We start from the raw sequence: 12,421 nt of genomic DNA, 5'->3' as shown, positions 1-12,421 counted from the left end.
GATAAACAAGTATTGTTTTTAAGCTGTAGTATATCTTAGTATTTGTAATCTTAGGTGTTGGGTCTTAGCTTTCGTGATCTTAGGTCTTAGGGGGTTTTAGCTTTCGTGGTCTTAGGTTTTGTGACACCCCTGCAACAGGCCAAGGCCCAGCCCAGGCTGCAGCAATACGAATCTTCGACAGGCAACTGGAACTCATATATAGGCTAAATATATATGTACATTGGATGATAATTATGTATTTTCCAACGATTCCACGTCATGTTCAATCAAAATCCTAAAAACGATCTACAGCTAATTTAAATGCCTTTTTGAATGAAATTAGTAGGCCTACATATTATATATCTCCAAATCGTACACACAAAATCTGCTGCTGCTGCATATCTTGGTGGCGTTTACAAACAAAACAGAGGACAACATGTGGTGCTGTTGTATTTCACAGTAATTTGTACACTAGATTTTTTTTAATGTTTTAATGTTTAAATAAACAATAAGTTACCGCACGGAAACTATTGATTCCGTTCTCTTGAATATAACAGCCTAAAGGAGCGGCGGGAAAAGCCACCAGACTTGATGTTAGGTGCTGTGTCCATCAGCACGGAAAGAGGCAAGTTCTGATGCTCCTCATTTCCACAGTTATATTGTTTGATTATTTATTTTTTAAAATGTTCAGTGAAAATGAATCACAGTTTAACCAGATAATCATCTTTTTAAAATGAATTAATGTTAAAACATTTACTTTTGATGACCATGACGTTAACAATCATGATTTCAAGCACATTAACAAAATAAATGTAAACAATTAGATCTCAGTTTGTTGTAGTTATGCTGCGGAAACAATGAAACATACTTTGATCTTGTTTTGATTTAATAGATATGCAATATTTAATCACTTGCATTACTGCAAATTTCGGTTCTTGTAAAGCTCTGTCTACCAAACAAGTTTGACAAAAACGTGTAATGTGCCCAAATATGGTAGTGATGTGATCAAATATGGTAGTGGTACGACCTAATCGTGTCCGGCTTCCATATATTTGTCACATTTTTTTGTCACATAAAGTTTGATAGTGTAGACAGACTTAACATATATACATAAGAACAATTTTGAGACAAGACTATTTTTTATAATCAATGCTGAATAATGCTTTTTTAAAGCAGTTATGTATATTTTTACAAGCAATATGGTTGATAACAAGAACAGTTTAAAGATAACATTTTACATTCATACATTGTAATGTATTATTTCGGTAAATTTCACACAGAACCTTGTATTTGTATCCATATACACAGAATTCTTAATTTACAAATATAATTTAGTAAATTAAAAGCAAGCAATTATATACTGTATGTACACAACATAAATATTCCTCCGAATTTATATACACATTTAAAAAGTCTTTATTTTTATGGATTGTCATTCTCAGCCCCATTTATGATATAAATCGTTTTCCTCTTTTTTCTTCCTTCGCATCTAAAAGCAAGCAACTCACCAATTACACGATGGATAAACTATTTCATAATTTATCGTGCTTATAAACTAAGTCTTATTTTAAACTGATTTTAAATTGATCTCGATTGTTAAATACCAGGTTTTCGTAGAGCAATTTTAATTGTAACACAATCTTTATATAAAACTAAGGTTGAAGAAAGCAGTTCTTTGTGATTTTTCATTAAAAACAGACCTGAAGTGCGGTATAAATCGTTTGTATTTGTTGATTGATTGAGAGATTGACTGACAAGACACTCAATTTTTTAACTCATAAAAATATTCTATCAATTAAGTTAGGCTGGGGATGTTGGGGCAGTAATGGGTGCACACACTGAGGCAGAGGATTTCATACTGACAAGTTAGGCTGGGGATGATGGGGCAGTAATAGGTGCACACACCGAGGCAGAGGATTTCATACTTTATACTTCTATGAACTTTCATTTCTTCCTGATGAGTGTTCATCTTTTACACTATTTCCATATATAGACATCAGATCCTCTTGACTTGAGTAGGAAATTGTAGAAGAATTTATAGCTTCTAAATTAGGATTATATTCACATATACTATACTGGTTCGGTTGAATTTCTAGATTCATATTTTCATAAGGCTCTCTAATGGAATGCACATACAATTGTTCTGTTGTTGAATAAGTAGCATCATTTACATCCTGGTCACCACAGTGTTCAATCACACCAGGGCTTGATGACACCAACAACTCACTACCGTTTGGCATGTATTGTATACCTGATCCATGCATCTCATCCTGAGATAAATAAGCATTTTGCTCAAAAGAGTTTCTATTTGACCTTTGACCTAATCCTGAGGTAACCGGACGTAAAAGTTCAGCCATGCAGCTTTTTAAATCTTCTAGTTTAATTTTTGATGAGTCTAAATGAAGTGACGGATACTCGCTAATTTCACCAAAAGACTCTGCCATTAAATTATGCCCACTCTTGAATTCACTGCCAACTTGAGGGTGTTTTATATTCCGTTGATTGGAAGAGTTTTGTATACGTAATGTGTTATCTAATCTTACTGCCAATGAATCTTCACATTCATAATCTGACACAGATTCCTTGAACTGACATTCTACTGAATCACTGTAGAAGGAGAATAAGAACTCATTATTTACGATACGATATACAATTATAGTATTTATTGTCATTTAAACAACATAGAAAAAATGAAATTTGATTGGTTGAATTTAACTTGCAATTAGACATATATATATATATATATATATATATAGAATACTGTACAATAATATAAAGCGTTGTAACAAGCGATTCTAAAGTGATCTTAAAAACTTGCTATTAAATACATGAATTGAATGATTGTCGTGAGGTAATTTCCCGATTGATCGTAATCAAAACGGTACTGGGTATGGTCTACTAGCTTTTCTGCTCCCAACCAGTACATCCATTCATAGAAGCCTTGAATATCGAAACGTGGCATACTTTCTAGGATTTTTATCAGATAATCTATATTGTTTTGACAACATTGCTGATTTTGTCATTTTTCCTCTAACTGTCGAGTGTCAGTCTAAGCTTAAATAATTTATTTAGAGGATTATCTGGTTCCTCCTAAACACCAAGCTAAACTACCAGTATAAAGTGTAAATTATACCAAATATGACAGAGCTAGAGTTCTAATTGCGTGTTCAAAAATAAAACCTCAATTTTGGCATGATATAGACATTAAAAAACGTTAAACAATCTATGAACTTTGTGTTATGAAAGGAACTGAGTTAATGCATATCTGATATATACATTGCTGTTTTTCTAATATGTAAGAACAGATGCAAAATAATCAAAATTCTTATCTGATAAATACATACCTTTGATAAATATAATCACTTTCAATACCAGAATCACGCCTGTGTCTCTGACTGCTAAACTTATAACCATCATCTTCCTTTGTCTTAAAGAAAGATGAGGCGTACGAACAAAAGGAAGAGTGTAGAAGTAGGTAGGGATTTGGGCTTGGTGTGTCACTCATGTCAACTCTATACACAGAAGCAGAGTAATAACCACTCCCAGCATCCTAGCAAACACAAGAGAAATTATGTTTTGAAAAATACATACTGTATCAATGGCTCTGTACACCTTGTACTTAATTATAGCATTAAGGCACACTAGGATGATACAATAGACGATAAATAGATATATTTTTCTTACATAAAACTAAAACTTTTCATTCTAGAACTATATTATAACCATTATTTATGCTGTCTTAATATTACAATAATATTTGTTAAAATCCAATCAAATGATGTCATCATCAACAATAAATAAGTTATATCATCACAATATTATTGCTCTTGTCGTCATTTGATTGGACATGTGTGTGAATTTTATTTTTATAAAAGACAGAATATATAGCTATCCTATAGTTCTAAAATTAGTAGTAGATTTTTCCATAGTTTCTAAGCAAACTTGAGCAAACTCCATGTTTGGCAAGAAAAATTTGTAACGTTTGCTAGTATAGACAGTTAACAACTTCTTTGCACCTTCTTAAAGGTTTGTGAACTCAGCAAATCAAGTCAGTCATTGCAGTCATGTGATCGGATGAAAATTGACAGCCTCCAATACCTAGTGTCAGACAGACACCACACACTTCTCCACATAGGACAAAGTTTGATCAAGTTGCTAGTGTAGTATAGGCTTACAGTTGACATTAAACCTTAATTAACTAATTCTTTATTTTACTAGTTCAGTACCTGATCTTTTCCATTTCTACTCATCCTTTTTATCTTTTCTTCCTGTTGCCTAGCAAACATTCCTCGTTCTCCAACATTGGCAACATCTGGTACTCTTCCTCCATTTTCCCCTGATGGACGTACTGGTCCAGACACAACACGAATCTCTCCGTTCCGATGCTTTTCTCGACTTGGAGATGCTTGTGTGTATGGAGGAGGAGGACCATTGTTTTGTTGTCTGGGTTTGTGGGTTGGAGAACTGTACGGTGGTTCATAGCCTGAGTTATGTCTAGCTTGTTGTACGGGTGTAGGTTGTTGGATTGATAATGTTATGAACTTGTCCCTAAATAGATAATAAGAAAAAAAATAATTCAATTCAATTAAAATATATTTGACAATTAAAATAGAAAAGTGCTTGTGCTGAAGAAAAAGTAAAGCTCTAATTTAATTAATTATTTTTTATTATAATATACTGTAATTTAGAATCTAAATTCATAAATAATTCTATAAATTTCTTTCTGGCTGGCTGTTTTAATTTATCATTTTGATTAAGCTTTTTGCTTATTTTATTTGTATCTCGATTGAGATCAGCCACTGATAACGTCACATAAAATAAATAAAAATTAATAATACTAATAATTAATTACTAATTAATATAAATATTAACAAAAAAAATTATCATGCAGTATAACAAAACAACATACTCATCCTCTTCATATTGTTTGTCGCCCTCAATGCTTGACTGACTAAGCCTCTTTCTGTCTCTGCTTCTGCTTCTCTTCCTAGGCTGTAAGGGTGATTTGCTCACTCTAACTGCAACTCCAGTAGTTCTACAAAAAATGGATAACATAATTTATGAACATGAATATTTGTTAGGGTTAGAATGCCTAAACAATATTAAAAAAACAAATAACTCACACAATGTTTTTATAAGGAATGTCATATGGATCTCCGTCCTGCTCAGTGTCAACAAGTTCATACTCAATATGTTTCTTCAATTCCTTGCTGGCTCGCCTGTCTCCAGAATGCCTTAAAAGGAAATACGGACATTTTTTATATATGTTTTACTTCCAGGTTCAATAAACAATTCACACCAAACACGACAATGTAATCACCAGATTGTGCTAACTTATAAATTATTGGAAATCCATGATTTATTTGGAGTTTCATGACAAGACCAGAATCATTAGATTTCTGTGTATATTAGGTGATGTCATATTATTCATTTCATTTTTAATTTTGTAGTAGTAGATGGTTAATGCTAAAACTTTCTTCTATTAACCTGTATTTTAAAGAGGAATAACTTTAATCCTAAACTAGTAATCCAGGACTAACCTTTAGTCCTGAATTAGTAATCCAGGACTAACCTTTAGTCCTGAACTAGTAATCCATGACTAACCTTTAGTCCTGAATTAGTAATCCAGGACTAACCTTTAGTCCTGAACTAGTAATCCAGGACTAACCTTTAGTCCTGAATTAGTAATCCAGGACTAACCTTTAGTCCTGAACTAGTAATCCAGGACTAACCTTTAGTCCTGAACTAGTAATCCATGACTAACCTTTAGTCCTGAACTTATAATCAAGGATTAAGTTTTAGTCCGGAACTAGTAATCCAGGACTACCTTTAGTCCTGGATTAGTTTTAGTCAAGGATTAAAATAGTCTTGAACCAGCTTTGTTTCGGTATTCTTGAAACCATGTATATTTATCAGTTAGGTGACCCATTACATATTATTCTTCTATAAGCTAGCAAAGACTAAATTTAGTCTAAGACTAAAGTTAGTCCAGCATTAATCCTCTTTCAAGAGTATGGGGATAGTTCAGATCTACATAACATTTAATACTTTTACTAATTCACATAAAGCTGACAAAAAGGTTATTTTTAAAGGAATAAAAGCAACAAAAGCATCAAAATTAATCATTTAAAAATTGAATACAAAACAAATGATAGTCAACTGATGATAGAATTGTGTTTGCATAGTACAAACTACAGTAAAAGTATACATTTATAGTTACAAAACATGAATTATCAATCAAGATTTTCTATTTTCTTATCATTTATTGTATTTTGTTGGCAAATAGCACTATAGAAAAATAGCAGATTATAAACAAGTAAACAGAAGGAAAAATATTGAAAGTTGTTCAAAGCATAAAAACATAATTAGTAAAGCATGCAGAAAAGAAAAAAAAAACCCAAAACCACAAATAAATAAAACATCTACAGCATGAAAAATAAAAAAGGATAAATCAAATATTAACAGTGACAACAAAAGCCAGATGTCAATGAAAACCTACGATCGAGCACGGCGCCACATTCGTTGTTCCGGTGTTGGAGTAATAGGAAGATTCCTGTATGTAGAGAACAAGTGGATTAATAGTATTAAACATGCACATTTGGAGGGTTTAAATCAGGGTTTGGAGAGGATGAAGGAAGAGGGTAGATGGAGGAAGAGGATAGATGGAGGAAGAGGATAGATGGAGGAAGAGGGTAGATGGAGGAAGAGGATAGATGAAGGAAGAGGATAGATGAAGGAAGAGGATAGATGGAGGAAGGGGATAGAAGAAGGAAGGGGATAGATGGAAGAAGAGGATAGATGAAGGAAGAGGATAGATGGAGGAAGAGGGTAGATGGAAGAAGTGGGTAGATGAAGGAAGAGGATAGATGGAGGAAGAGGGTAGATGGAAGAAGTGGGTAGATGAAGGAAGGAGATAGATGGAGGAAGAGGGTAGATGGAGGAAGAGGATAGATGAAGGAAGAGGATAGATGGAGGAAGAGGGTAGATGAAGGAAGAGGATAGATGGAGGAAGAGGGTAGATGGAAGAAGTGGGTAGATGAAGGAAGAGGATAGATGGAGGAAGAGGGTAGATGGAAGAAGTGGGTAGATGAAGGAAGAGGATAGATGGAGGAAGAGGGTAGATGGAAGAAGTGGGTAGATGAAGGAAGGGGATAGATGGAGGAAGAGGATAGGATAGATGAAGGTAGGGTAGATGGAGGTAGGGGATAGATGGAGGTACTGTAGGGGTAGATTTAGGGGGATTGATGGAAGAAGGGGTAGAAGGAGGAAGTGGATAGATGAAGGAAGGGACAGATGGAGGAAGTAGGTAGATGAAAGGGAGTAGATGGAGGAAGGGAGTAGATTAAGGAAGGGGATAGATGGAGGTAGTGTTAGATGGAGGGGGATGGATAGAAGAAGGGGTAGATGAAGAAAGTGGGTAGATTGGAGGAAAGGGAGGTTACTGTTTGTGACTCGCATCACACACAGACTATGTTGTACATTTCTATATTGTGAAATAATATCACTCTAAACATGACATTAAAGTGCAATTTCTATGTCCCTAAACTTGACATAAAAATTTGACACTTGTTACGATTACTTGTACTACTGTGCAGTAACTAATCTACTTTTATGTGTGAATTATATAAATATAGGTCGCATTCAGATTATTATTATTATGCATATCAAATTTACAGAGGCTTAGTAAATGTTATACTTATAATATCAATATCAAATTTGTAAAACACAAAATATATGGATTTAATCCATTATGAAAATGTAATTACTTTATACAATTATTAAATTTAATATTATTATAAAACAGAATGATTGTGTCTCATAAGTCATGCCATATTAAGGTTCTATCTGAAAGGGTCACTATGTTAACCAGAAACCTGGTATGTATTAAAGCGTATATACGCTGCAACATTATTAATGCTACAAGTTTTACAGACAATGTCAACATTATTCTACTGAATTTACTGCAGTAGCTACATTTTTTTACTTCAATACCATGTGATTTATGTTTGCTTCAATGTAGAATTGTATAAGGAAATAAATAAAAGGTAGTTACTTCAATAACTGCAGTAGAATAATAGTGACATGGCTTGTAACTCGTAGAAGGCCTGCACCTTGTAGAATGTCTATGTTACAGGAATATTCCTTTACTACAGGTTTTCATATACCTAGTCCCTTTCATGTCATCTCTAAATATTGTGGCTTTCATAATTCCTTGATCTCATTTATTATTCTGTCAAAATTCAATAACAACAAATTTAATTACCCGTTTCTAAGATTACGTATCACGACATCATCTGCTGTTCTCACTTCACCTCGGTTCTGATGCGCTTGTTGAATGTACTCCCACTGTGCTTGTGAATCGACCATGCGATCTGATGATCTATATAAAATAATAATAATTATGCTATGTATTCGTATTTCTTTTTCCAGAAAAGAAAGGTTTAGCCAACTTTTGCTAAACTAGAATGAGAAGATCTTTCCTAGTTTTTAGAATATTATTCTTAAAAAAAAAATGTCGGATTTATATATTTCTGTGAGGGAACGAATTTTACATTATTTTATTTTATTATTTTTTCAATTACTGTACTTATAAAAGTTATAATGCTTAAAAAAATGTTTGTTTTTTAACTTGATTGTCTGATCTAAACCATCACCTAAAATATTAAGATACCAATTAACCAAACATATAATATTGTCAGTAAAAATGATAAATTAGTAGTACTATTTTCCATGCACATTACCAGGCACTACACATTACTTAAGTTTTAGTATGTTTAATTTGTTAGTAAACGGTGTACCTCCTGCGTCGTCTGCTCTGATGTTTTTTGTGGCGATGTTCGGACTCACTTCCGCTACTATCGCCCCCTCTAGAAGCTGACCTGAAGTTAGGAAATTAAATTTGTTTTGATATTAGTTGGATGCATTACTGACCAATGAAAGTGCATTAATTAACTATTTAATTATATGTATTAATTAATAACTAATGCTTATTAGGTACGACATGTTATGTTTCTATTTTTGTCGTCAAACAGAATCTTGAGGTACAATCCTTGTTTTAAAGAATACCTCAGTGGAGGTTGCATACTATAAGAGCAGATCATATATTCCCATACAATAGTACCCCTCATGTGACCCCTCTTGTGACACTCACGAAAATAACAATGAACAAATTGTTTTACTTCCGCCTTTATGCCAGCCCATATTTAAGAGACACTTTGTTGAGTTTTTAAGGTGTCCCCTTAATAGAGGCTCTAGATTTAGTAAAAACTAAACTATAGCTCCATGATACAAGCTATTTTAGGTTGATGATATTCGGTTGTTTGAAACAATTTTGATAAGCATATTAAGATGACATGATACATAACTAAGAAAAGGAGAGATCAGGATGAAATAGTATGGACGTGGGATGGGGGTGATGAAACCCAGTGGTGGTTATAAAGTCCCCACAGTAAAGCAATCAAGACATGCTTATCTATGCAATGTAGACATATTTGTGGTACAATTAGTCAATATATAGTATATATACTTCTCTCAGCAGAGTAATGTGAATTAGGTTGAAGTTCAACAATTAAATAAGCATAATTATATAACACCTATATAAATTCCTGTCATTTGATTGGACGAATGTTGGTCACATGGCGTGCAATAGTACGCACTATTCAACGATCGTTAAATAGTACTTTTTGAAACATTTTTGTGTACGAAAAAAAAACGTCTAGATGTTATATAAAACAAATAATGAATGTTTTGTATTCGTGTAATGGTACAAATAATGGCACTTGGTGAATGATGAAAGGTTATATCAACTCGGCTTTGCCTCGTTGATATAACCTTTTATCATTCACCTCGTGCCATTATTTGTACCATTGCACTCATAAACATTCATTATTTGTATAGTAATGAATAATGATTATTTAACAGTCTTAAGGTTGTCCACATGAATAAATTCAAGTAATGATGAAAGTTAATTGAGTTAATGATCAAATGATTACAATCAATAGTATCAATAATATGAGTCACATGCAATATATGAATAATTGTGAATAGTAACAGTACATTTATTATTTAAACAAAACTAAATAAAAACAGAAAAGGCTAAATTAAAGAAATGAGTAGTAGCAAAAGAGAAGAGTGAATGCCTGGTAGGAATAATCAAAATTTCAACCTTCTTATTCTTATGAGGTAACATGTTATATTGCCATTGCCATTCAATATTTAGTCTATTTAATCGCGATTAGCCATAAAATAAATATGTTCACTTTGCATATAAGTAACGTTTTTAGCATACAATATGCAGTATTACACTCATTGTAATACATCTATCTGTCCAGTATCATAGGTAAATTCTGTGGTACAGTACCACTTATTACACCTGATAGGCCAAGCCTAATCTAACATAACTCTAGCATCACACAGACATAATGTTTAATTGTCTGTGATACCAGACATAAAGGACATATGTGGAAATACAGTATAATAATCAGGGGCAGATTGGGTGCATGGCTTAGCAGATTGCAGAATTACATTGGATGGTCAGTGGTCTTATAAAAAATTGTAGTTTTTTGAATGGTTGAAGGTTCACCAAACTTCTTGACTTTCTTATTTACCTTCTTCTACGGTGTCTATGATGATGTTGATTGTCACCTTCTGATTCTGAACCAGACTTGTGTTTGTGCCTACGAAGCAATAAAGAAATATAAATAATGTTATTGATATAAAATTTGCAGTACACCACATATTTTCTGAAAAGAATTGTCGAGTTTCTCAACGTTTCGATCAATATGTTTTCGATTGTCATCAGAAGTGAGAATGCAAAGACGTTAGTAACTATGAAGCTACACTATCAAACCAGTTTGACAAAAACTGTGATGTGCCCAAATATGGTAGTGATATGACATCATCACGTCTATATATGGACATATGGACACATTACATTGTTTGTCGCATAAAGTTTGATAGTGTAGACAGAGCTTTAGTGAATTATACAACATAGATAAAATGCAAATGATTCTCTCATTACCTGCGTCGTCTGCTTGATTCGCTTTCATTTCCCGAGTAATCAGACTTGTCTGTATCTTGCCTACGATATGAATTTGCACCGGGGGAACGTGAGCGAGAGCGTCGTCTATGATTAGAATTAACACTTCGCACAGACACTGGTGACGCTCCTGCTGCTGTATATAACCCACTGAAAAATTATGTTCACATGTTACAATTTTAAAACATATTAGACCTTAAATACTTGGGACAAGTAGTGTGTAAACCTCGTAAAAAAAAATTAATCTAAATATGCAGAAATAACCTACGCATTGCAGCCTACTGTGCTGAATTGTGAACAGGTGTGGACAACATATACAACAACTTTCTTCTCTTGTGTCGTACAGCTGCCACTTAATGGCACTCATTTGGTGGCAATGGCAAGGACTGAGGTGCACCAGTACATCGGGGAAACCCCTTAATCTTCAGAATGATTAACTTGGAAATTTTAGTTTGTTTTTATTGAAAATTATTAAGTTTTAAAATGACTACTTCAATAAGCCTATTCCAAACAATTGGTGATCTTGGAGTCACTCAGGCAGGCTGAACGCATTTTTGGTTGCGCTAGCAACCACACAGCGCCACCTACCGTCGTGACGTCAGTACCGTGATACTCTATTTGATTGTGTTAATCCATGCAATTTTTGGCCAATCAGAATTTGGTATTAAATACTGTAATGAAACAATCAATAGGAAATACAAAACATTGATTGTACATGGGTCAAATTTATATTACTACTTACACTCTCTCGTTTCCTTCCCAAGGAGTGGTTGATCCATTTGGGTCTTGTACATTACGACGATGCTGGTGGGGCCTACAGAAAGCCAAAAAGATAATGAGAAATATTTTAAATAAGAAGATACACATGGGAGTATTAGTTAATACAGGTACCAACAGCCTAGCAGGAGGAGTGGTTGGGATGGCAGGTACCAACAGCCTAGCAGGAGGAGTGGTTGGGATGGCAGGTACCAACAGCCTAGCAGGAGGAGTGGTTGGGATGGCAGGTACCAACAGCCTAGCAGGAGGAGTGGTTGGGATGGCAGGTACCAACAGCCTAGCAGGAGGAGTGGTTGGGATGGCAGGTACCAACAGCCTAGCAGGAGGAGTGGTTGGGATGACAGGTACCAACAGCCTAGCAGGAGGAGTGGTTGGGATGGCAGGTACCAACAGCCTAGCAGGAGGAGTGGTTGGGATGGCAGGTACCAACAGCCTAGCAGGAGGAGTGGTTGGGATGGCAGGTACCAACAGCCTAGCAGGAGGAGTGGTTGGGATGGCAGGTACCAACAGCCTAGCAGGAGGAGTGGTTGGGATGGTTATCACTGTCAATCTGGCAAACTATCTGAACATTGTTGACATGCCAACAAAATGTCAAACTTTATGTTAGTGCCCATATATGGACATGAT

At 34.4% G+C, this 12,421-nt stretch overlaps 1 protein-coding gene across 2 annotated transcripts in view; it reads right to left on the bottom strand.

Annotated features, from left to right (window-relative positions):
- Window positions 1-308: 308 nt before the first annotated feature.
- Window positions 309-12,421, bottom strand: part of LOC140062597 (band 4.1-like protein 4) — a 39,168-nt gene continuing 27,055 nt past the window's right edge. The window contains exons 10-20 of one of the 2 annotated variants that reach the window (XM_072108880.1): window positions 11,760-11,831; window positions 11,000-11,167; window positions 10,587-10,655; window positions 8,778-8,858; window positions 8,243-8,359; window positions 6,479-6,532; window positions 5,103-5,213; window positions 4,889-5,014; window positions 4,206-4,527; window positions 3,324-3,529; window positions 309-2,586 (exon numbers count right to left, since the gene is read on the bottom strand). In XM_072108880.1, coding sequence (XP_071964981.1) covers window positions 1,914-2,586; window positions 3,324-3,529; window positions 4,206-4,527; window positions 4,889-5,014; window positions 5,103-5,213; window positions 6,479-6,532; window positions 8,243-8,359; window positions 8,778-8,858; window positions 10,587-10,655; window positions 11,000-11,167; window positions 11,760-11,831 — 1,999 coding nt within the window. In that variant the 3' untranslated portion in view covers window positions 309-1,913. The remainder of the gene's footprint in view (window positions 2,587-3,323; window positions 3,530-4,205; window positions 4,528-4,888; window positions 5,015-5,102; window positions 5,214-6,478; window positions 6,533-8,242; window positions 8,360-8,777; window positions 8,859-10,586; window positions 10,656-10,999; window positions 11,168-11,759; window positions 11,832-12,421) is intronic. The other variant, XM_072108881.1, reaches the window with a different exon arrangement.

The sequence above is a fragment of the Antedon mediterranea genome, chromosome 11 (assembly GCF_964355755.1).
Source record: "Antedon mediterranea chromosome 11, ecAntMedi1.1, whole genome shotgun sequence".
Lineage (NCBI taxonomy): Eukaryota > Metazoa > Echinodermata > Crinoidea > Comatulida > Antedonidae > Antedon > Antedon mediterranea.
This window is presented reverse-complemented; position numbering and strand designations above follow the sequence as displayed.